Genomic DNA, 25696 nt, shown 5'->3' on the forward strand with positions numbered 1-25696 from the left:
AAATGTAAGGTATTTTTATTATTCCAGAGCCCAGTGCCTGGAACAAAGTAGACATGGAAAAACTCAACTGTTTTGGAATAATTATTTTTCTTTTTTTTTAGTTTCATGTGTACAAAACAATGTAATGAGACATTTACACCCCTCATAAAGTGATAACATGCCCAATCTACTATCCCTCTGACATCGTGTATAGCTGTTACAGTACCATTGGCTACATTCCCTATGCTGTACTTCACATCCCGTGACTGTTTTATATATATATATATATATATATATATATATATATATATATATATGCATGTGTGTGTGTGTGTGTGTATATATATATATATATACACATATAATTATAGTTGACATTCAATATTATTCTACTTCAGCTTTAGGTGTATAGGCATCTACACAGTCTATGAAATGAACCCCCTAAGTCTAGTGCCCATCTGGCACCCTACATAATCTTTACAACATTATTGATTATTGATTATATTCCGCATACTGTATTTCATATCCCTGTGACTTTTTTGTGACTAACAATTTGAACTTTCTAATCCCTTCACCTTCTCCCCCTCCCCAACACCCTCCCATCTAGCAACCATCAGTTTTTTCTCTATATCTCTATTTCTGTTTTGTTTGCTCATTTATTGTTCTTTAGATTCCACATATGAGATCATATGGTATTTGTCTTTCTCAGTCTGACTTATTTCACTTAGCATAATATGCTCTAGGTCCATCCATGTTGTTGCACATAGTAAGGTTTAATTCTTTTTTGTTGCCAAGTAATACTTCATTGTATAAATATACCACAATTTCTTCATCTAATCGTCTATAGATGGGCATTTCAGTTGTTTCCATATCTTGACTGTGTGAATAGCACTGCAATAAACATAGGGGTGCATATATTTTTTCAAATTAGTGTTTTGGATTTCTTTGGATAAATATCCAGGAGTGGAATTGCTGGGTCATAGGTAGTTCTATTTTTAATTTTTCGAGGAATCTCCATACTGTTTTCCATAGTGGCTGCACCAATTTGTAATCCCACCAACAGTGCACAAGGGTTCCCTTTTCTCCACATCCTTGCCAGCAGTTATTGTTTGTTGATTTATTGATGATGGTCATTCTGAGCGGAGTGAGGTGGTATCTCATTGTGGTTTTTATTTGCATTTCTCTAATGATTAGTGACATTGAACATCTTTTCATATGTCTGTTGGCCATCTGTGTGTCCTCTTTAGAGAAATGCTCTTCATGTCCTCTGCACATTTTTTAATTGGGTTGTTTGTTTTTTTGGTGTTGAGTTGTAGGAGTATAAATTTTGGATATTAAGCCCTTATCAGATGTATCATTGGCAAATATCTTCTCCCATTCAGTAGGATGTCTTTTTGTTTTGTTGATGGTTGCCTTTGCTGTGAAAAAGCTTTTTAGTTTGATGTAGTCCCACATATTTATTTTTTCTTTTGCTTCCGTTGCTCAAGGGGATTTATCAGTAAAAATATCACTAAAGGTAATGCCTGCGAATTTACTTCCTATATTTTCTTCTAAGAGTTTTATGGTTTGGGTTGTTTGTTTTTTAATTCTTGAAGTTGCCTGCCAACTGTTCAGTTCTTAGTCTAACCTACCGTGTTTCCCTGAAAATAAGACCTAGCCAGACTATCAGCTCTAATGCATCTTTTGGAGCAAACATTAATATAAGACCCAGTATTATACTATATTACATTATATAAGACCCGGTCTTATGTTAAAATAAGACCGGGTCTTATATTAATGTTTGCTCCAAAAGACGCATTAGAGCCGATGATCCGGCTAGGTCTTATTTTCGGGGAAACATGGTATGTATATTTCAAACTCCAGTGTTCCACCAAATGGGTGTTCTTAAATGGAAATAGAATTTCTGTTTATGTTTCAAATAGTACTTAATTCATACGATTTATGAACTATATTAGAACTTGAAGGTGCATTGGAAAATCTTCTACTTTACATTTCATAACTACTGTTATAAAACAGAAAATAAACCTACTTTTCTTTTTTTAAGAAGGGCACAACTCACAGTGGCCCATGCGGGGATCGAACTGGCAACCTTGGTGCTACCAGCACCATGCTCTAACCAACTGAACTAACCGGCCACCACAAAACCTACATTTAATCCCAACACTTTCTTCTTATACTTTCTTTGTCTGTCTGGTTTGGACAACACTTCCTTCAATAAATCCATATGCCCTCAGGCATTTGCAAAGCATGATTCTTTACAAAAGCTTGCACTGTTTATCTAATTAACAGCTCACAGGGCTGAGTTCTGAGGTTTCCAGTCAGAGGGCCAAAAAAATGGGTTGAGATCATTTCTCCATCTCATTTGCTATAACTCAACATGTTGAAACAAATTACAGAAATCCGTATTTCGAAACAGGTTTTTAACTGCTTTTTAAAGGCTAGTCTTTAAATTACATTTGCAATTTTCTCAAGAAATTCTTGACTCTCTATCCAGCTCTGAGCAAAATCAGCCAAATCAGTCCCACACGAGGCATCAGTTGTCTACATAACTTCATTTCTCCTATCAATTCTCCTTCATGCCACACTCCATCATGCCCTAACCTTTAAAGGAGTTTAAGCGATGTTTAAACTCTCCCTCCCAAGTTTACTCATCTCTCTTCACGCGTCTTGCAGGTACCTCATTGTCCAAGACCAAATTCATTGTCTCTTCTCTCTCTCCGTATCTACCCAAACCTGTTTATATTCCCAGCTTTGACGAAATACCCAGTGATTCACCCAAGCAGAAATCTGCAAGTCATTCCAGAATCTCTTCCTTCTATTTCCTTTCCCCATTCCACCCAATTAATCACTAGGTGTTCTTATTTCAAGTGCTTAAAAGCTTCTCCAATATCTTCTGACAAAGCCTTCTAACTTGTGGCCCTACCTCCAGACCCATATCCCTCCTGGGTACCCCTCCATTCTGATATAGTTAAATACAATCATGTGACTTCCTGTTTTAAAATCCTGCTGTGGTTCCCCATCCTAAAGGGATATAGTCCACATTCTTTGGCATAGTGTGGCAGATGCTGACTGCCTACCCCAAAAGCCAACAATCTCTCTTCTACCTTGTTAACAGAATCTCCATTTTTATTCGAGTAACCACACTCATGCTTGGCCCTGTCCTTACAGAGTGCTAGGCGCCAGCCCCAGGGAATAAACTGTGACTGCTCTAAGTCAGGCAGGTGGCCTATTCCCTCACCAAACGCTGAGCCTGGCATGTGATGCAATTCCAGCCACTGATACTAAAGGGAAGTCAGCCGTGAGGAGGAATGGGAGGAGGAGGGAAGACATTTCTGGGATAGGTTTTCTCCATTCTAAAAAAGAGTGTAAATCAATAGGAAGTTTATATAATGAGAAAGAGAAGGCCCCTTTTCTACCTCCAGAAGTAGTCTTAAGGCTGTGATGCCTGGATCTACTGTAGCCATCTTACAACCATGGTTGGGGGACAAGCCTGGAGATAACAATAGAAATATAGAAAAAGCCTGGGTTCCTTGGTAACATCAAGCTGCTAAATTAATCAACATGGGAGCAGCCCTACATATGGACTTACTATTTGAGATACTAAATTCATTATTGTTATTTTTAAGTCACTTAAATCAGGGGATTTTTACCTGTAGTCTCCTAACTGATGATATATGTGGCTTACAATGCATGATATGATCTAACCAACACCTCCCAAGCTCCCTAATAGGTATTCTCACCCACAACCCTGACATATTTACAGTTCTCTGAATTATGCCTTTTCTCTGAGCCTTTGTACTTGTCACTTCTACATAAATGATTTTCTTTCACTTCTCTTCCAAATGAACTCCTATTTATCCTATAAAACTCAGCTCAAAGGTCACCTCGTCTGTGAGCTCCCCCAGTCAGCTTAGGTGTTTCTTCTCTGCTCTTGTAGCACTTTACTCATGTTTACTTCTATTAGGGCAAGAATAGTTATTTTAAAAGCTGGTAGCTATTTGAGTGGACCTGATACGAGTTGGCCTAGTAGTAAGACTATCTAGGTTTTAGACCTTAATGAGTAGGTTTGGTCAGGGAAAGTGGGATCCCCTGGGCTAAGCCTAAATGGGAGAGGTTTAGACCAGGATAACTTCAATTCCTCTGCATAATAAAATACAGGGATTTGGAGTGTTCCCTCTAGAGACTGCGTTTGGGGAGCTCTGGTAAGGAAAAAGGAAAAAAAGATGAAAGGTAAGAGAAAGGAGCCATGCAAGGTGGTGGCAGACAGGACTGAAGAAAAGGCCCATGAGAGAGTCCCTGTGTCATCTGTCCATAGTTGCATTACGAATTACCCCAAAACTTAGTGGCTCAAACCAAGGATAAGCATTCATATCTCTCATAGTTTCCGTGGGTCAGGAATTTGGGAGCAGCTGGCTCAGAGTCTTTCATGAGGTTGCAGTCAAGATGTCAGCTAGGGTCTGACGTCTTAACTGGGACTAAAAGGTATGCTTCTAAGATGGCAGACTGCATGGCTGCTGGCAAGGTGATGCTGGCTGCTGGTGGGAGGCCTCGGTGCCTTTTCACATGGGATTCTCCCAGGGATGCTAGAGTGTCTTCATGACATGGCAGCTGGCTTCTCTCAGAGTGATCTGAGAGAGAGAGGGAAAGAGAGAAAATGAGAAAATGCCAGGTATAAGCTCTATCCTTTTTATGCCCTAGCCTCAGTAGTCATGTATCTTCACTTCTGCCACATACTATTTGTTCAAAACATCATTAACTCCCAGCCCACATTCAAGGAGAGGGCAGTTAATTTCCACCTTTTCAAGGGAGAAGTATCAATTTGTAGACATATTTTTAATTCGCCAGTCCCCAAGGCAAGGTGATCAAGGACATTTCAGGTAATAGTAATGACATCTATTTTGAGTTCTGTGCTATGTTACAATCCTTTCCATGACCCCGAAACTTCAATAAAAGTCTGATAGCCGTGTGTTAGAGTACTTTGAGGAATGAAGGCATAGCAGTGCAAAAAGATCACAACAACTGTCGGAAGTGAATTAACAAGTAGGATGATTGAAAATTTGGCAAACACAGGAAATCAATGCCATGGGTCATTCAGAGAAGTGAAAGGCCATGCTTTGGAGACACTATCGGGGAAGGAGGGTGCAGTATAGCAAACTCCAAAATGCTCATAGTACTTGGGACACTGGCCTGGGGAGAAAGATATCAATCCCCTCCTCTTGGTATCCATTCTAATTTTATTTGGTTGTGGGCATCTTCCCCAAGCACCGCCCATGTGCATCTGAGGATTCTGACTCTACGCCTGCTCTAGGACTGGGACATGCAAGCCAGGCCCAAGGGATTAGGCAAAATTCCATCCCTTGGCCACAGCTACTTTTTTAGGAGTGGGCAGATAGCTCAATTCCAGATAAAGAGACGTGTTCACTTGGGCAAATGAAAAGTGTATTTACTTTCCTTAGAGACTGTATGAGGGAGCAATTCACCCTCCTCTAGATTCTTTTTTTAATTAGTGATAAACTAAATATATTTATAATTTATACAAATGTTTTAACAAAAATACAAAAAAAAAAAATTCACAAGATGCAAAACCAGGAAAGAAGTTCATTGGAGACACCACTGCTCTACCAAGGATGGAACGTGAGGGGAACCACAAAGAACAGAAAAGTAATCTGGGCAGATCAGACAGAAAGAGAAGAATGGGCTCTGCCCAGGTCAGCAGGCTCTGTTCCTCAAGCCTACAGCCCTTGGCCCCTCCATCCACCTTGTTCGGTGCTCCATTTGGTCTAGGTTGATGGGTGACCCTCTGTTGATTATTCCCTAGATTCTTAATGACATGGCTAAACCACTGAGTCAAATCAAACCTGAATTCCACTGTATGTCTAGACATCCAATTATTTCAGCTAATATTTTTTACTATTAAAGTCAATATGAAATGAGTACTATTCTTTCAATTTTTTTGTACATTTGACAATTTTCACAATCAAAATGTAGGGAAAAACCTACATTAGGTACCATTTTTCAACTACCAGATTGTCAAAGGTTAAAATGTTTGATAATACACTATGTTAGTAAAGAGGTAAAAAAGAAACAAAAACAACAATAACAATAAAAAACACTCCATTCTTCCAGATGCTCAGGCCCCAAATCTTGCGAGTTATCCTTAATCCCTCTCTTATTCCCATACCCCACATCCAGTCCATGAGCAAAGCCTGTTGGTACTACCTTAAAAATTGTCCAGAATGCACCCATTTCTCACTAACCTCACTGCTACAACCCTGGTCCAAACTACTTCTTACTGAATTACTGAAGAAGCCTCCTACCTGGTCTTTCTGCAGCTACCCTTGCCCCCTACAGTCTATTCCGAACACTGCAATCAATGTGATGCTTTCAAGTGCAAACCAGACCATGTCACTCCTCCAAACTCTCCAGCAGCTTCTCATCTCAGAGTAAAAGTCCTAATCCTCATAACACCTACAACACACTCACCTCTTACCTCTCTAACCTCATTTCTCACTGCAATTCCCTTCACTCACTTCACTCCAACCACACAGGCCTCTTTACTGTTTCTAGAACATGATAGATCCTCTCTTGCTTTAAGTGTTTTATTAATTAGCGTCCTCTTTTCCAGAGCTTCTCCAGAGCTATATCTGTTCTCCCTACCTAGAGATTTTCCCCTTATTTCCTTCTGTCTTTACACATATAAGATATATGTGTTTAATACATATATATATATATATATATATATATATATATATATATACACACACACACACACACACACACATACACATATATAGGTAGTCATTCAAATGACTCAAATATATTTCCCAGATATATTTGGTCTTTATCCACAGTTCTTGGCTCACAGCCCCCAAGAACTGAATTTTCTAAGAGATAAGTTAGTAAGGTGACTTTTGGACCCCACCCAAGGGTGGGAACTGGTTGCCAGTAGGAGCCAACTATGTGGTTAGAGGATTGGAACTTTTAGTCCCACCCCCTGGTTTCCAGGGAGGGGAGAGGGGCTCAAGGTTGAATCAATCACCAATGGCCAATGACTTAGTCAATCATGACTACATAAGAAGCATCCATAAAAACTCAAAAGGACAGCTCTTTGGTCTTTTTCCAGAGAACTTCCAGATAGAGGAAGAGAATGCTTTTGTGTGCTACTGTGCAGGGCCCCAAGCTCCATGAGGACAGTCGGGACCTCGCCCTATGTACCTCTTCATCTGGTTGTTCATTCATATCCCTTAATATCCTTTGTAATAAATCAGTGATCTAGTGAATCAATGGGTTCTCCTGAGTTCTGTGAGCTGTTATAGCAAACTAAGCAAACCCAAGGAGTGGTGTCTTGGGAACCTCTGATTGATACCAATTGGTCAGTAGTACAGGTAACAACCTGGACTTGAGATTGTCATCTTGAGTTGGAGGGAGTCGTTTTGTAGTCAGTTCGTCAGATGCACAGGTAACAACCTGGGATTGTGACAAGTGTCTGAAGAGGAGGGTGGTCTTGTAGGACTGAGCCCTTTACCTATGGAATCTGATTCTATCTCTTCGTAGATAGTATCAGAATTCAGTTGAATTCGTGCACCCCTGCTGGTGTCTGAGAATTACTTCTTGGTATGGGGACGTCTACACACACACACACACACACACATTGGAGTTGGGTCTGGGAACCCCTCTTTACCCACCCTAACCATCCTATTTAAAATTATAACTTTCCTTCCCACTCACATTTCCTGTATCACCATTTTCCTTGTTATATTATCATTTTACATACAATATGTTTTACTTATTGGTTTGTCTATCTCCCTGCAACTCGACTATAAGCTCTATCAGAGCAGGAATTTGGCTCTAAAGATGAATAAGGAAGCTCTTTATATACTGATATGAGAAGATCTCAAAAAAAATGTTAAATAAAAACTGACAGCTAATGGAAAACCTCATATCACCTATAAAAATTAACTTGAAATAGATCATAGTTCTCAATGTAAGGGCTAAAACTATAAAATTTATAAAAGAAAAAAATAAGAGAAAATCTTAGTCACCTTGGGTTTAGCAAAGATTTCTTAGGTTCCACAGCAAAAGCAAGGTCCACAAAAGTAAGACTTAATAACTTGTTCTTTGTTAAAACTAAGACCTGCTCTTTATGAGACACCGCTAAGAGAATGAAAAATGAGCCACACAGTGGGAGAGAAAATATTTTTAAATCACATCTGACAAAGAACTTGTATCTAGACTATACAAAGAATCCTCAAAACTGAATAATAAGAAAACAAACAACTCAATTATAAATTGGACAAAAGATTTAGACACTTCACCAAAAAAGATATACAGGTGGCAAATAAGCACACCAGACTTTCAACATCATTAGTTACTAAGAAAATGCAAATTAGAACTACAATGTGATACTACGACATATGTACTAGAATAGCTATAATCAAATAGTCAATGATTTGCCAAGAACGTGGTACCATGTGCTACCATGCAATGAGGACCCTTAAACAGCTCTGGAGATGCCCACATGAAGAGGAACTAAGGCCTCCTGCCAACAGCCAGCACCAACTTAACAGTCATGTGAGTGAGCCACTGTGGAAGTGGATTCTCCAGCCCCAGTCAAGCCTTCAGATAACTGCAGCCCTGGCCAACATCTTGACTGCAATTTCATGATACCCTAAGTCATAACCACTCATCTAAGCCACTATGAAATTCCTCACCCATAGAAACTGATAGTTTCTTGCTATTTTTCATGTTTGCTGCCTCCATAAGCCTGGCTAGTTGCTTCGAGAATACATCCCATATTTATAAAGGATGCGATACCACAAAACATTAAAAATAAATCACATCTACTTAGATAAATAACCCAAACCTCATCCTCTGCTGATAGCTTATCTTCTTTGTATGTCAAGGACAACAAATATTACATTCTTTGATAACATTCAAGGAAAGTTTTGTAATTCTAGCCATTTTACCTAAGAATTAAAAATATTTAAATCTGGGCCGGCCCAGTGCCTCAGGTGGTTGGAGCTCTGTGCTCCTAACACCGAGGTCACCAGTTCAATTCCCACATAGGCCAGTGAGCTGTGCCCTCTACAGCTAAGCTTGTGAACAACGGCTCTCCCTGGAGCTGGGCTGCCATGAGGTGGGTGTGGGCTGCTGTGTATCAAGCCAGGGGGAGCACAAGGCTCATAATACCAGCTTGGGCCAGGGAGCTGTGTCCTACACAACTACACTGAGAAACAACGGCTTGAACGGGAGTGCGGGGGGGGGGGGGGGGGGGGAGGCGGAAGAAGGGGAAAAATAACATATATATTGAAATCTACTCCTTATGATACAAAGTTCATATTATAATTGAGGTCACTAGGACATGGGCCTGAAATAAGGATATTATTGTTAGGAGAAGAGAAGGCTTATTTTGTGAGATATCCCAAATTTAGTGCTGTAGTCAGGGTTGTCTTGGTTGTCTGGCAATGAGGTAACATAATGCCATCAATTTCTGTGATTGGTAGACAGTCACAAAGGAAAAATAGGTAATAATAATTATAATAGTAATAGTAATTTGTTGAGCTCTAACTATATGCCTGATAGTGTAGTAAGAACTTAAAATTCTTTTTCTGATTGACTCCTCTAACAATCCAATGAAGTACATATTATTATTATTATTATCATTATTATTACCTTTTACAGATGACATAACTGAAACTCAGGTCAAGTCATGGCGCTTTAGCTACCTTCTGTTACCCTCTTCATTCTGACTGACATTTCTTGACAGAGTCTTGACCAAGGTAAAAGCAGGCTCTCTGTTTCTTCCTTTTTTATCATTTTAACTAACTCTACTCTGGTAAGACAGCTTATTGGTTGTGAAAAAAGACCTATTTCGATTATTTAGGTCACGCTAAAGTGCCTTAAGAAAACATTACAGGTGAACAGAAATTGGTATTGTAAAAATATTATATACAGGTTTGTAATTTCAAGATTTAAAAAAGTTTAAAATTAAACATTTGAGAGAATTAAAAGAGCATGTCAACATCTGAGACGGAGAAATTTATTATAATTAAATGAAACAGTTTTCTAAAGTTCAGGGCATTTTTTATCCTAGATTACATTTTGGGAACATTTTTGTCTTACTAGGTACATAAACGGATGTTTTTAAAAGTGCAGTTTTATCTACTTTGTGGAAACAAACAGCAAAAAGAAGAGAAGGTATTATATGACTAATAGGTGCAGGACATACAAAATGGTATAAAAATAATTATTTGGGGGCATTATTTACAGAATTTACAACATGTTTCTGTCAATGTAATAAGAATATGACAGAAATTAATAAATGAGGGGGAAAATGAGTGACAGTGAGATTTGTGCTCAAATAAGAATTAATATGGACTTACCATATCAAAGCAATATTTTTTTCTAACTGTATCTATTTCGACTTAATTTGAGTATAAAATGAACTGAAATTTCCTTCTAGACAATAACCAGTAAAGATAAAGTAATTTTCTAGATTTTTGCCTATAATCCAGAGATGCCATGATGTCTGTTTCTTAGGTAGATCAAAATTAGTAATTTCCCTTGTTAATCTGTGAAAAGTAAACGTACTTTTCCTATACTACTAGAAATAACGCAAAACATAACATTGAGATCCAAGTTGAGACACGAGCTAATGAAGAGTATCACTCAGCTCTTATTTCTGACCAGGGAGGTAACACGGAACTTTGTAGCATATTATTATTTCCCAACATTCTAAAAGTTTTCAATATGCTAGTCCCTAGATGAATAGATGACACAGACCTTGCCATGAATGTGTCACCTGAATAAGGACTACCATCTTTAATATCTAGTTATGCTCTTTTTGCATAAGAGGAATCTCCCTCAAAAACAATGGAGTAGTTTAAAAGTACACAATATGGGAAACAGGGCTCTCATGAGGAAAACAGATTTGCAATGGTAAAGTTTTCTGAGGTGTTCAAGATGAACAAGGAGCATTAAACCTTTAGGAATGTTCCCCTCAGTGGGTAGAGAAGTATAGGAGACTGAGATGTCTAAAAGGTAGAATAGAGTAGTTCCTAAAGCCAGAAAAACATTTCAGTGAGGGATGGGTCAATGGGGGCAAGTATTATCTCCTAGTCATGAAAATGGGAATAAGGAAAAGACCATCAGATTTGGAAAGGTCATTTGTGACCATTGAATAAAGGAATAAAAATGTCGGGCTTTAGAAGAAAAAGGACATAGCAGGTATAAATCATTTGTAGTTTGGCAGTAACGAGAATTAGTACTCTAGCAGGGTTGAGTGGGTTTCTTTTTGAGACCTATTCATTTTCACGGGAAATGAGCTAAAGAATAGGGAAAATTGAACATGCTGTAAAGGACGGGATCTTAACCTGAGATTAAGGGAGAAATGCATTCTAGGGAAATACATGTGTTGGTTAGGATATAAATCAGCTGCTATAACAAAGATTCAGACTAACAACAATTGATTAAACAAGTTATCTTACATACCAGAACATAAGTAGTCCAGATGTACTACTGTTATCCATAAAGCAGCAGGTTTCTTCTACTTTTTGCTTTGCCATCTGCTGTGGTATAGGTGTTGTCCTCACGGCCCAAAATGGTCAACATCTTCTGGGTTTATATTCCAGATGACAAGAAGGAAGAAAATAAGGAATTCAAAGATGACATAATCTTTCCTTTCAAAGGCAAAACCCAGACATTTCATGTCACTTACACTTACATCCCACTACCTAGAACTTAGTCACACAGCAAATGCTAGCTGCAAGGGAAGCTGGAAAACACTTGGACTTTAACCATGCACCCAAGCTAAAACTTGGGGTTTTGATTACTAAAGAAAATACATGAGACTTGACATTGAGCCAACCAGCAGTCTCACAGATAGATGTAGAAAACGACAGGAAGTAGAAGGGAGAATGTGGAAAACAGTTCTCCTAGGAATATAAAAACATAAGAGTCTACAGTGCCTGATTGAGGAGTGGTAGGTGTAGGAAGCTATTGAGAGTTTATAAAGACTATTACCAAAGAAGTTGGTTCTTTGCTTGCTAATTTGTTGTTGTTTTTAGGAAGGTTTAAGTGCTGTTGAGATGTAGGATATTGTAAAGTCATGTTCTCCTGTAAGGGAAATATATGTAAGTCAGAGAAAGACAAAGTCTACAGTTGTATGTACCTTGATTACAAATGGCCTGATTAACACCAGGGTTGTTTGGCTACCTGGAGGTTGTGTACCAGCACCCCTAGGGGTCCACAAATCACCTTCAGGGACTCTGTAAACTCAGAAATTACATGCAAAATTTTGTGCATGGCAGGTGGGAGGTGGGGGTTGAAGGCAAGGATTTGTAGTTTCATTATTTTCCAAAAGGTTGAGACCCAAAGGTTAATAACCACTGCTGAAGAGGAAGAGAATAGGTGAGTTTAAAAAAAGTTTTAAAAAGAAAACAGAGGCCCTGAGAAGGGTTAAGATTTAGAGCGAAAAAGGAAAACCTCTTCCTTATTAAAGGAAAAGCTATAAACAGAGGGAAAATTTCACAATTGCATCATCAGCTCAGTAAAATGGGTACTAAAGACAGCTAGAAATAGTGCAGAGGCTTGTACAAACACGCTCCAGTGAAGAGAGAGTGAAGATGCCGGGCTGACTGGAGTGAGGAAAGCGCCTGTGTTACTCAACCGAGCCTGCGTAGGTCCTGTGCAACGTCATGGCCCAGAAGGTGGTGCTCAAGGCTGGGAATTTATGGCATTGTTCTTTAACCAGTGAGTGCCCCAGACTCCGGCCGGCCCGACTGGGAGAGAGCGGTCTTTTCACAAAAGTCAATCATCAGCAGGCAGTGGGGAACATCCGGGCGTCAGCTCAGGAAATAGCTGCACGTCCGAGTTTCGCCATGGTGGCCGTACTTTCCTTGCTGTGTTTGGGCAGCTGCCTCCAGTCCGGCCTCTCCACCTGTCGTCTCTGAATCATCCCGCCCATTTCGACATCTTCCTTCCCTGTTTCATGCTTGCGGCCTGGCGCAGGGCCCGTTGACAGCGGGACCCCGAGGAACTCATTCATTCAACAACTGCGCGGTTTACTGGGCGACTTCGGGTGCAAGCTCAGTGCGGGATGCTGGGGCCTGAAGAACACTGGGCCCTTAGGAGTCAGCTTGCGCGCGACCAGGGGAGGGGCAGGGGGACAACAGTCCAGACAGGAGTCTAAAGGCCCGCAGCCAGCGTGTCGCAACAGGTTCCCGAACAAGACCCGCAGGCCGTTCCAGGGCATGCCCCGCTCAGGCCGGCTCCGCCTCACGCCAGCCCGAGATCCCGCGGGAACACAACTCTCGGGCTAGGGACCAGCGCGTTTTGGGATTTGTGGCGGGCGCTTGAGCACGGGTCCTAACGGCAGCAGTCAGCGGTTTGACCTTGAGGCTTGGCACCGCCCCCCCCCCACCAGGCGATCCGACCCGCAGCGCCCGTAGCTCCACAGGCGCCAGCCCCGGGCCCAAATCCAGCCTCTGTCGCCCCGGGCGCTTCGCTCTCCTCCTGTAGCCAATCCGATCCCGACGTGGTGCGGGCCAATGGCTGCGGTCAAAGTATCAAGGGTGGTTGAGTCTATCAAAGTTCAGCCTTAACTTTTACATGTCAACCAATCAGTGGCCAATAAACAAGAAGCTTCCAAGATCAAAGGGGAAAGGGTGGGATTTCAGCGGTAGCAACGCCGCGGGGCGGAGGAATGACAGGCAGCTTCACTAATACCACAGACTTGTTTTTCCTACGTAACCAAAGGGGCAGGGCTAATTTGGCAGCAGCACCAATGCCTGGTTGGGGGGCGTGTCCGCGGGGCCAAGCGGGAGCCGGAGGTCGGGGGGCTCTCCGGGCCGCGCCTGAGGCAGACGCGACGGGGCCGGAGGGCGGCAGCGACAGCGGCGGCGAGGGTGGGCGTCGCAGCTGGCCCGGGTGGATGGAGTTAGAGGGGCGGGGTGCTGGCGGTGTGGCGGGGGGTCCGGCGGCTGGGCCGGGGCGGAGCCCCGGGGAGTCGGCGCTGCTGGACGGGTGGCTGCAGCGGGGCGTGGGCCGGGGGGCCGGCGGCGGGGAGGCCGGGGCCTGCAGGCCCCCGGTACGGCAGGATCCGGACTCCGGCCCGGACTACGAGGCTCTGCCGGCTGGATCCACTGTCACCACGCACATGGTGGCGGGCGCCGTGGCAGGGATTCTGGAGCACTGCGTGATGTACCCCATCGACTGCGTCAAGGTGAGACTTGGACCGGCTCCGAACCCGACCTGGGGCTGACCGGATCCCTGGGTCCAATCCGGAGCCAGGATCCCGGCCGAGAGCCGGAGCCGACATGAGTTCCTTCCTGGCTTCTGCCACTACCACACAATTCGACCGATACTCCATGCAAGCAAGGTCCGGGCTGGGAGTTGATCCCAGTCAGGAACCAGGACCCGTTTCTAACCGTCAGTGAGATATGAATCGGGACTCTGGAACGAAAATCTGTCAGCCCAAGCCCTGGATCTCAGCTGGGACTAAACAGGAATAGGGTGGGATGGGATGAGAACAGGTAAGTGCTACTAACTTGATTGGGGTGAAGCCAACTGGCGTGAATCAGACCCTTAATGCCTTAAGATGTTCTCGGGGCGAGTGCTTGTACAAGCTCCTTGCTGTGTCTACCCTTAAAAGTGACGGGGCAGGAACCAGAATCTGGGATCTCAGCGAGATAAAAGATTTACTTAATGTAATCCATGAGTGATGGGAAATCATTCTGCAGTCAGAATTCAGAGTGCCAGACGGGAAGTAATGTGGGAAAGACCGCGTTCAGGAAAAGGTTTCGATTTCTCTGTGCAGCAAGCATGACACTCCACCTATTTCCTGAACATGAAAATTGAGCTGAGATTAGGATTGGGCATGTACAGGGAGCACATCATACCCCAATTGAGAGATGGAATTGATCGTGTATTTCTTTAGCCATCTGAAGTTACAGTGGGTACAGAAGTCAGGTGCTTCTGAAGAAAGCTGGGTGAAGAGGGGAACAGATTATTCTTTACAGTTTTTATTGTGCATGAGCTAAGGTACCAACCATTGAAAGTGAGGACTAAATTGAGTGAGAAACTCAAGAGGGTCTTTCGAAATAAATATAATGGCAAAGCCTGGTGCCTCCTTTACATGTTAAGGGTATAGTCAAACAATATCCTGTCAACTGCTTGATGTATGTTTTCTCCTCTAATTAGGAATATGTTATATATTCAAAAGAAGGAGAGCATCAACTTGGGAAATGCAAACTCTGTCTCTTCTGCTTCTCTCCTGTTCCAGTGTTGAATATTTTCATTAGCAATGTGGATGAGCAAATGGGGAAAGTGCTTATTAAGTTTTGTGAAAGACGAGTTGGTAGGAGTATTCTAGCACATTGCAAGGTAACGCCTAACAAGGGCCATACCCATTGAAAGGGTGGCAAATGCATTTGGCTAAAGTGGACATTAGAATTTAAATGCCCTTGTCAATTGGGAGGAATAGAAATAAACTGTAAAATCTGTCAGAGAGAAGTAAGATGGTTAATGCTCTAACAATACTGAAATGTAAAATGGGTAACTACAAATGAAGAGATTGAGACATTTATGTAAGAGTCATGTTGAATGGCTGTGAATTGTTAATGCTATATATCCAAAAGTTAATATGATCTAACTGCAAAATAACGTCACTATACTTAGACTGTGAGTAGAAAGGCGGGTTTAGGGTGCTATGTTTCAGGATAGGTATCAAATGAAAACGAGATCAAGGAGCGCAATGAAAATTATTTAATGACTTGAAAAATACAATGTGATGTAACTGACTTAGAAATATTACTACAACTTACCAATTTAAGTGTTGTCCCATTACCTTGGGAGGCCATCGCCTGGCTCCATGCATTTACATAATGCTATTGTTGCTGTTTACAGATTCCTCTTAAAAATGCATATATACTTGGGTGCATATCCTTAATGGGAGCAATTGTTTGTTCTTGACAAGATGGAATTGACTTTTTAGTAACTGAGACCATTTAGAATCAAATATGACAAATAAGGTGGGAAGTCAAAATGGGTAATACTTGTTTGGGTCAAAGATACAGTGGGACCAGAAAGCAAGGAGATTTTTTGCTTTGATTAACTCCTAAGGCTGTTAAACCCACAGAGGGAACACTTCTGAAGAAGAGTTCCAGAAATGTTTTGCATAACCACAGCATTGCTGGAAGTCACTTCTAGCCTTCCAAGTTTTGAAGAACAATTCTTACGCATTTACATAAGCTTTGGAATTAAAAAAAAAAAAATTAGTCATACAATATAGTCATGCCTCAATGCACTGCATTAAAGTAATACTTTTTTGATCTGGATGGAAAAAATGCTCAGGAGTCTCCAAAAACACAAAAGCTTATTTTAGAAGAATCATTTTTATTTGTCATTAATGCTGGGACTTAAATGACTAAAGAGAATAACTAGGTGAGACCAGTAGGTTTAATGTCAGTATGTTAAACATTTGTGCAGACATGAAAGTAAAACAAATCTCTTTCTTCAGAAAAGCCTTCCCAGTTCACTTGTCCCCAGACACTTATCTCCCTATTAGGCAGCTCTTCTTCCTCTTTACCGTAAATGGGTTGGAGAAAGGAAAAGCAGCCCAATCGTACCCTAAGACTAGAGGCAGGTATCCGTATTGGAGCCTCAAGGGCCACTACAGTGTTTGCAAATGAAAGCTGACATTGCCTCTTGGCAGGCAAGCCTGTGTACCCCTAGCCACTTATCAGGGTCAAGGCAACTTGAAATATCCTTGGGATGGACCATGGGAAGTCAGTATAGCCTTGCTAGGCCATAGTTATTCAGCTATTTCCATGGTCATATAGGGAGGTTTAACAGCTCCCCCCCTCCCCTCCAAATCCCACTTTTCCTTTTTTGTGCCTTGGAGGCAAGCACCTGACTTTATCTATAGGGAGAGGCTCTGCAACTGAAAGCAGTCAGAACTCTTTTCAAAATCATCTGGCAAAGTACCCATGTGTCATCAAGGTGCTGCTTTTGGGCTCTAGTGGCGAAGCAAATAATTTACTTACATAAGAAAGAAAGAAAGAGCAAAGGGAAATAATCTTTTCCAAATTCCTGATGTAAATGGTCACACATTCACCAATGAAAGATTAGGAAATGGAAACATGGGCTTATTTGCTTTTCTTGCATTTAATGATAACAATAAGCATTCAATAAATGACAATGGTTCTTGTTTGCCAAGCACTCTCTGACGTGCCTTATATTCATTTATTTATTTAATCTGTGACACTTCATGAAGCAGACACCATTTTAATTATTCTACAGATGAAGAAAAGGAGGCAAGTTAAATAACTTGCCCAAGGACACGTAGTTGAAGTGGTAGAGTCATGATGTGAACGCACTCTGACTTCCAAACCTTCCAGACAGCCTCCCAAAAGCAGATTTTCAGAACCAAGCAAGCCACAGAATTTCACAATAGTGTGTGTTCCTAAACATGACCTTCAGATTAATAGCTGGACATATAAATCATTATAGCCACAGAGAAACTTGAAAATGAAAAAATAATAATAATACAAATTAAACCTAATTTATTAGTGGTTAAGGACCAGTTAGTTAGATGCCCACGCATATTTGTGAAATGACTTATACAAAAGACAACAATGCCATGATCTGTAAACTCTAAGACATGAGAATCATATTTGAATACAATAAAAAATCAATGGCTTTTACATGCCTTAACTCTTTCAATTCACACGACAGCCCTATAAGCCAGCCATTCTTATTTAGTTTTATGCTGTAAGTGATAATTATTGACGCTCAGAGAAGTTACGTGACATACCCAAGACCACGCATCTAGCAAAGCTGGGGCTTACATTCGGGCTTTCTAACTCAAATGTGGCTTGTCTTTGACTAGAACCACGTATCCCCCTATTCCTCCATTTGGCTTTTCGTCAAAGCCAGGCAGTGGGATTTTTTTTATGTTGAAGGCTATTGATAAATTCTTAGAGATTTCGTCTTTGCCCCAAAGGTAGATTTGGCCCACAAATTAGGGGAGCCATATTCATTTTTATATTTGGCATAGCTGATGCCTGGTCCTCTCCATAAGGGTGTATTTTCATTGAGTTATAGTTGTGAGTCAGATTTAGACGTGTGTAAAATGTCAGAGTAATTTACCCACAGTCCAGGTTTCTCTTATGGATGAAGTGTTGCAGGCCTCTGAGGCCAGACCTTTCAAGACTGGTTGCCTAAACATGCAAAGCAATGCAATTTCTGAACATTCTCCCTATTCAAGATCAGTTTCAAAGAAACCTATGAAAACATAATTTTTAAGCCACCAGGCCCAGTTTATCTATTAGTAGCCATAGCCAGTAAAGACCTGTAGTCTCTGTCACCTGATGTATTTTATACTCCCCTGCATGATGTAAGTACACCCTGTATTGGACATTTATGAGTTTGTTTTTTGAGAAGTGGAAGAGAATGTGTCAAATTGTGATAAGTGATACTGTGTATTACTTATTAAACTTCCAGCAATTATGCTTTTAAGCTTCCAGTTCTTTGTTGGTAGCAAGGAGGAGAAAATAATACAGAGGAATGTGGATTGCTTGTACCTAACTTGGACCTGTTAATCTGGTTTTCTGTTAATGCGGTTAGTTTCTTTTCTCCATGCTCTTGAGAAAAGGCATTCCTTTCGGGTTCCAGATGGTCAACAGGAAGGTTCAAGCTTTTAGATGCAGACTGAATCAGTGATTGGAATGAAGAATTTAAACTGTATTTGGGCTTCAGTTACCCTTATTGGCTCACTAATGGCCAATTTATACTTTCTGCCCTGGTGCAGGTACAGCTAAGATCCATTCATTCTTTCATGTATTCATTAAACAAACACATCTTGAGTACCTACTGCGTTCCAGACACTGGATATTGGTTTTATATTAATGGTTTTAGTCCCTGTGTTACCTTAACCTTGAAATGGATCAATAGACAAGAGATCTTCACTGGGAGACACCCTTCAGAGAAGGTCTGTGATTTGGGGAAGGGTTTCAACTAAGAATAATTTCCCAAATTTCAGTAAAAGTTTGTCCAGGAATATCATACAAAGTGTCTACTGGGGGCATTTGAGATCTTGCTCCCCAGCATAGGTTGTCAGGTTGGTGCAAACAAACTCATTATAAGAATTCTCTACAGATTTGGACATTTCTTACATTGACAGACTCCTATTAGTGGAATCATACAGTATAAACTCTTGTGTCTGACTTATTTAATTTATTAATAATATTATGCCTGTGAGGTTCATCTATGGTATTACATGTAACAGACATTAAAAAAAAAAGTACCATACACTTTAGTTCCAATCATTTAATCCTCTAGAGATTCCAAGGATTATATTGCACAGAGACTGATTTCATTCACTGTTGCCAATTTCGGGATTTGGTCCACTTAGATTAGAAATCTGGAAGCTCTTTCAGTTTTAGAGACTAGGTTGGTTCCACCTCCATAGTTTCAGGGTACACTTTCTTTCCCACAAAATGAGAGCAGCATCTATTCGGAACGCTACTTCTGCCAAGACTATCTTACAGACCCATCTGCCAATTCCAGAAAGCGTGTAAAAGTCAGATTATCATCAAAGTTATGTCAAAGGATGAGCCATCATCTCATTAGTCAGTGTAGTGTTTGGACAGAAAGCAGGCCCAAAATCAGCCTTCAGAAATGCATGCAGTATGTTGTAGACAGCAAATATTTTAGAATCCATTTGTAAAGAATTCTTAGCCTGAGATTTAAAGCACAAAAGCAACTTCTGAAACATAGACTTGATATTTGTTGCTGGGGCTGTGAGTCATTTTGGAGTTCAAGGACACTTACTAAAGGGTGATATTCTCATGGAAAATAATGGTATTCCATTCTTAGAGTCATAAATGACTAGAAAAAGGTCCAAGGCTTAGAAAGATTGGATACAGATTTGGAAGGAAGTAAAACTGGATGTACCCTGGCCTGATTCCACGAAGAAGGTCTGCCCAGTGCCCAAAGCCTGAGTGTTGAGGCGGAGCGAGAAGTTGGCATCACTGACATTGCTTTTCTCCTTTCTGTAATTTCAGACCCGGATGCAGAGCCTACAGCCTGACCCAGCAGCCCGCTATCGCAATGTGTTGGAGGCCCTCTGGAGGATTATAAGAACAGAGGGCCTGTGGAGGCCCATGCGGGGGCTGAACATCACAGCGACAGGCGCAGGGCCTGCCCACGCCCTCTATTTTGCCTGCTACGAAAAGTTAAAAAAGACATTGAGTGATGTAATCCACCCTGGGGGCAATAGCCATATTGCCAATGGTATTGAGCCTTCCTGTGCTGGTTCCCCCACTTTCCCAACTCTTTGGGCTTTGCTGCTGTCAGTGCTTTCCAGTCTCAGCATGGTTTGGAGCTGAAGCTTTGGGCTGGGGTAGGCCAGATTATAGGGGAGGGACTTCCAAAGCTGATGACCTCAGACAACAGGCCGCTTCAACCCCACCCCTCCTTTGGGACACCTCAACAAAGGGTTACAATATCCTCCCTTACCTACCAGCTTGACTTTCTTCTCATCTTCTCCCTGGCATCAACTTCTATGCCCTGGTAATGTGGAGACACCCTGACCTACCCCCGTTGTATGTCTCAATAATCGGGTGGTGTCCTGCTCCTCAGGGCAGGATCAGAGGTGACCCAGCGCCCAAGGAAGACACTAATGGAGCCCCGGCTCTTCGCCTCACCTTTTCAGGATCCCAACTGACCACAGGCAGTTGGTGTCACTGAGGATATGACCTCAACAAGTGCATGGAAGTGGGACCAAGGGACTTCTGTATGGAGAAACCAGAGGGTTGGAAGTTGTGTGGAAGGAAGGGAAGGGATAAGAGCCTGGAGATTGAGGATTGTCTGGAAACCCAATTGCGTGTGGAGAGGAGAGGGGGAGGAAGATGGTGGATCAGAACCCAAGGAAAGGTCTAGAGGGACAGATGTTAGGATTAGAGACGGGCAGCAGGATAGAAGGTGAAATTCTGTGAAGATCTGACCACCTGCCTCATGTTCTCCATGCATTGGAGAAAGTTGATGTCCTGGCATCCCTTGGCAGCAGTATCTGCTTCCTGTTGGGGCATGAACTGCATTTATTCTCAGAACCATTTTTATTGGTGATATCTGGGCTGGTTTTTTTTACCCTTCCTGGCCTTAATATCTTAGCTGTGGAATGTATATTGACCTTAACTAAGTTGGTGGGGACAAATACCTTCATTTCTTGGCACAGGAGTTTAGGAGCAGCAGCTTCCCATCTTTTGAACTGGTCTTACCATTCTGTCTCCCCACTGAGGGTTAGCACAGCCACTTCTCTTCACTCTGGGGCCTCAGTGAATCAGTAGCCCTCTCCAGGCCTTACATGTGGCAGTTGTTTTCTCCTTTGCAGGTGCGGCCGGGTGTGTGGCAACATTACTTCATGATGCAGCCATGAATCCAGCTGAAGGTAATGATTCCTCAACCTTTCCCTCTGTGGGCAGCTGCACCTGCATTTTTGGGCTTTTGCTTTCTGGTTTGCAGAAGAAAGCTGAGGAGCAAGCACCCCATCAGTTTTGGTGGGAAATCCTGCCGTATTGCCTTGTCTCACCACTAGAGGGCGCTCCCTCCATGTTGTAGGTACTTAGGAGCCCTTCGGACACGAAGCGTGTTCATTGAGATTTTATTCATCTTTGGGGCTTCCCTGAGAAAGATATGGCTCTACCTGGCCTGGGGCTTCTTGGGAGTCCCCTTTGATCTCATCTGAAATATTAGCAGAGTATTTCACTTTTCTACAAAGATGTGAAGATGGATTTTGACACTTGAAAATACTGCCATTTGGGAATGAAGATAGTTGAGACAGGAATGAAAGGTTAAATTGTAGAACTCAGTCCCTGCGTTGTGGCGTGGATCTTGGCATTTTAGTTGGAGAATGAGGTATGCAAGAAATATGAAGGGATAGCACAGTCGCCATGTTTCTACATTCGTTTTTTGCCTGTCTGGGCAAGGCCATGGTATGGAAAGGGCTAAAGCTAAGGTGAAGGTCTGCGGAGCTCACACCGTGTCATCTACTTGAGGAAGTAGGGAATATTTGGAAACTAAAGGCACACTCTTCTTGGCTAAGAATTTTGTTTTCTTTTTGGTAGCATTTCCTCCTCTCCTGTAGGGAGGGTGGAACCTCATGTCGTAATAGTTAGGTGCTCTTAGTATCTGAGCGTTGGGATTGTTAGGGCTTTCTGTTCATTATTATGTTCACTGCCACTGAGTCATTTCTCGTTTGAGAAGTTGTTAGAAGGTAAGATAATGATATATCGATAGATAGGCACTTACTTCAAGGAAACCTTCTGGAGTCTCCGAACCATAATATATCTCATGTATTATTTGGCTGGTTTTAAAGAAATCTTACCAGAAATGGGTCCATTGTTTTTTGTCTCTTTACCAACCCTGTCCGATCCCCTCCTCTCAAATAAGGGAAACCTTAACTTACCAGGATAACTGACAGCTCACTCACTCTTTTCCTCTCTCTTACATTGGCTGATCCGCTGACATGGGACTGTGAATCTGGACATTGCTCACCGGTTGGTTGCTGTTGCCATTTCTTCCTTCTCATTGATGGCACTACCAGTGGTCAAGCAGAGAATGCAGATGTACAACTCACCGTACCACCGCGTGACGGACTGTGTCCGGGCAGTGTGGCAGAATGAAGGGGCCGGGGCCTTTTACCGCAGCTACACCACCCAGCTAACCATGAACGTTCCCTTCCAAGCCATTCACTTCATGACCTACGAATTCCTGCAGGAGCACTTTAACCCCCAGAGACGATACAACCCCAGCTCCCACGTCCTCTCCGGAGCCTGTGCAGGAGCTGTAGCTGCCGCTGTTACAACCCCACTGGACGTTTGCAAAACACTGCTCAACACCCAGGAATCACTGGCTTTGAACTCAAACTTCACAGGACATATTACAGGCATGGCTAGTGCCTTCAGGACGGTATACCAAGTAGGTGGGGTGACTGCCTACTTCCGAGGGGTACAGGCTAGAGTAATTTACCAGATCCCCTCCACAGCCATAGCGTGGTCTGTGTATGAGTTCTTCAAATGCCTAATCACTAAACGGCAAGAAGAGTGGAGGGCAGGCAAGCGAAGTAGCACTGAATGAAACCAGGGGTTCAGACAGCACTGCTGCACCCTGCCCACTCCAGCCACACTCTGTCTCCTGGCATTCTCCAGCCTTGAGTGGAGTTGGAAGGAAGGTAGAGGGCTCTCCCCAGGCCATTGGTGTTTTGGCAAATACCAGTTCCTGCCAACTTCCATTGCCACGACCTTTCCTTCCAGGCCCTAAGCAAGTGCAGCAGAACACCACAGCACCTTTGACAACCTCTCCACCCTGGGCCTGATGTCCTGCTCTAGACTGTTATAGAGGGATAAGCAGCTCATTCCCCTGGTTCCTAATAAAAAGCCTTTAAATTACATGGTTTCATTGGGTTTGTCTTGTCAAAGGGGAAGTGAAATGCTGTCAACTAGTCTTGACTTTAAGCATAAATCGAGGGGCCCAAGGGGAAGGAAGGTCTAGTGCGTGTGTGTCGTTTCTGGTTTTGCTGATTTTCACGGTGATTTAAGACAGTGGGGCCCTTCTCCCCTTGTTTTAGTAATAGGCTCCAAGGAATCTCCCTGATGGCAGGAACAGTGGGCCTTTGATAGATCCTCCTAAACAGATGCTCTTGATCCCACTATTGCCTTTTCCCTGGGGCAGTGGTGTGACACAGAAGAGGTAGAAGATCTCTCTAATTCTCAGCTCTGCCTGCAGCAGTAAAACTTTACATGTGGCACTTCGTTTTCTAATGCAGTGGCAAACCTGAAATTATTTAGTGAAGCTGCAAGCCCTGAAGATTATGTGGTGCATAAGAATACGTTTCATTTGGTTTTAAGGCTTTTACAAGTCCTTCAGCATATGTGATTGCACCTGTTCTCACAAAATCTGTGAAGCAGGCAGTGCAGGCGTCACCTCTATTTCACAGGTAAGGAAAGCTCACAGAGGCTGTGACTTGTTCAAGGCCTCACAGTTAATGCAGAGCCCAGACCTTTTGTCCCCCAAAGTGAAGCTAATTGTGCCCTCCTGCAGGTAGCAAATGAGCGGAGGGCATGTACTCCAGCCTGCCATCTCTTGAAGTTCCCTGCCTGACAACTACTTAGGCTGTGTTTGGAAACTTTCAGGAATGGGGCTTTCACTGTGCTTTGTGGGTCAGTCTGTTCCCTGTTTTGGATATCACCAATTATCAACTTCTTCAGAACATAGAGTAGAAATCTAAACCCGGGAAACTTCCATTTGTCATCCTTGTTATGTCATCTGTCCATTCAGTAACTATTAAGTGTCTGTCAGGCACTGGTATTAGGGATATGATAAAACCATCCTAGCCCTCAAGGAGCTTATTGTCTGGAGAGGAAGATAGATGTAAACAGGCAATTAATTACAAGATAAGATGATAAGAAATAGGGTAAACCTAAAATACTTCTTTGGAGGACATAGGAACATCCAGCCTGCCCTTGGGTGATTGGGGGTAGGCTTTTGGAGAAAGTGACATGTGGGTGATACCTAGAGGGCAAATAAGCTAACTAGGTGAAGAGGAGAGGGGAGATGTTCTAGGCAAGACCCTGTAGGTAAGAGAATAAGTGTTTGGGGTTCGATATGCTGACACAATCTGGCATGGCATGCAGCTAGAGAACTAAGCAGGGGTTGGGGCTTAAAAGCAATACTAAGGAGTTCAGAGTTTATCCTGAAGGCAATGCAGAGGCATTACAGAAATTTAAGCAGAGGTGTGGTGTGATCAGATTTACAATTTAAACAGATGACTGAGGCTCCCTGAGAAAGGATTAGAGGAGCAAGACTGGACAGGCATGCAGAAGGGTTAGGAGGCTGTCGCAGCCATCCAGGCAAGGCTGCAGGGTGGTCTATGGCAGGGGAGATGGAGACAAGTGCTAGGCTGGAGCCACATTAGGGCTGGAGAAGCAATAGGATTCGGCTACACAACAAATCTTGTCCTCTTCCCACCTGACAGCCCTTCAAGTAGCTATGGAGTATCTCTGTCTGAATGCACTTGAAAAAATGTCAAGAAAACAGCAGGGTCTCCTGCTCTAAGCCTTATTTAAGTAAGCTATGCCGCCCCTCTGATACAGCAATGGAAAAGAGATGCAAACAGTGCTAAGCCGTGGTCACTGGAGTTGGATTCGCCTGTGGAATAAAAAGAGCATGATGAAACCATTGCAGGGGTCATTTCAGAGGGTCTGCTAGTGACAATGGAAGAGAATAGCTGCCTCCCAGCACAGACTAAGCACAAGAACAAAGGAATGCTTCTCAGGACCATGTCCCTGCAGTCACCTTTACAGAGCCACTGCCTGGCAGAGTACGCAGACCACAGCAGGCACGGTGGCAGGAAGGCCCATTTTTTAAGACTAGGATGTGGGATAATTTCTGAAAGAGTGCTAGTCACGAAAGACCCCTTCGTGTCTAATGCTGCTCACAAGTAATGAGAAACGAATGCAAAGGTGACCCCCCAATCTCCAATTGTGCTCTAGCTACTGGAGGACAGTTAGTTTGGAATTTGGACAGGGCATAAAGTTTTGCAGGTCTCTGGGCCCAATTACTAGAGAAGATAGAAGCAGAATAGTATAATATGGTCAAGTAGTCTGGAATGCCAATGAGTGACTGGACACTGGGGTCAGGAAGCAAGCCTCACCGTCCC

The 25696-nt window shown here is 42.6% G+C and overlaps 1 protein-coding gene and 1 long non-coding RNA gene across 8 annotated transcripts; one reads left to right on the forward strand and one right to left on the reverse strand.

Moving 5' to 3' along the window:
• Positions 1-13529, reverse strand: LOC109443929 (uncharacterized). 3 transcript variants are annotated; one of them, XR_012498466.1, is made up of 3 exons: positions 12578-13529; positions 11470-12093; positions 1-4607 (listed from the first exon to the last, which is right to left on the reverse strand). It is a non-coding gene; the product is annotated as an uncharacterized LOC109443929 (long non-coding RNA). The 3 variants fall into 3 exon arrangements; XR_012498467.1 differs by having other exon boundaries at positions 11470-11589; positions 12001-13529; XR_002136759.2 differs by having other exon boundaries at positions 11470-13529.
• A 218-nt stretch (positions 13530-13747) lies between these two features.
• SLC25A28 (solute carrier family 25 member 28) lies at positions 13748-23426 on the forward strand. 5 transcript variants are annotated; one of them, XM_074339228.1, is made up of 4 exons: positions 13779-13883; positions 20043-20271; positions 21371-21427; positions 22583-23426. In XM_074339228.1, the coding sequence occupies exons 2-4, from the start codon at positions 20049-20051 to the stop codon at positions 23113-23115; spliced, it is 813 nt and encodes a 270-aa protein (XP_074195329.1). In that variant the 5' UTR covers positions 13779-13883; positions 20043-20048; the 3' UTR covers positions 23116-23426. The 5 variants fall into 5 exon arrangements, with proteins under 5 accessions (XP_019580428.1, XP_074195329.1, XP_019580426.2 ...); XM_019724867.2 differs by lacking the exon at positions 13779-13883 and adding an exon at positions 13892-14200; XM_019724868.2 differs by lacking the exon at positions 13779-13883 and adding an exon at positions 14207-14510.
• Positions 23427-25696: the final 2270 nt, after the last annotated feature.

Source organism: Rhinolophus sinicus, linkage group LG07, assembly GCF_036562045.2.
Source record: "Rhinolophus sinicus isolate RSC01 linkage group LG07, ASM3656204v1, whole genome shotgun sequence".
NCBI classification, from domain to species: Eukaryota; Metazoa; Chordata; class Mammalia; order Chiroptera; family Rhinolophidae; genus Rhinolophus; species Rhinolophus sinicus.

What these genes read in the sequence shown, in the direction of transcription:
- SLC25A28 (XM_019724867.2), top strand. Translation starts at nt 13,910, where the DNA reads ATGGAGTTAGAGGGGCGGGGTGCTGGCGGTGTGGCGGGGGGTCCGGCG. An exon ending in ACCCCATCGACTGCGTCAAG is followed by an intron (nt 14,201 to 20,042) that starts GTGAGACTTGGA and finishes CTGTAATTTCAG; the next exon opens with ACCCGGATGCAGAGCCTACA. An exon ending in CAATAGCCATATTGCCAATG is followed by an intron (nt 20,272 to 21,370) that starts GTATTGAGCCTT and finishes TCTCCTTTGCAG; the next exon opens with GTGCGGCCGGGTGTGTGGCA.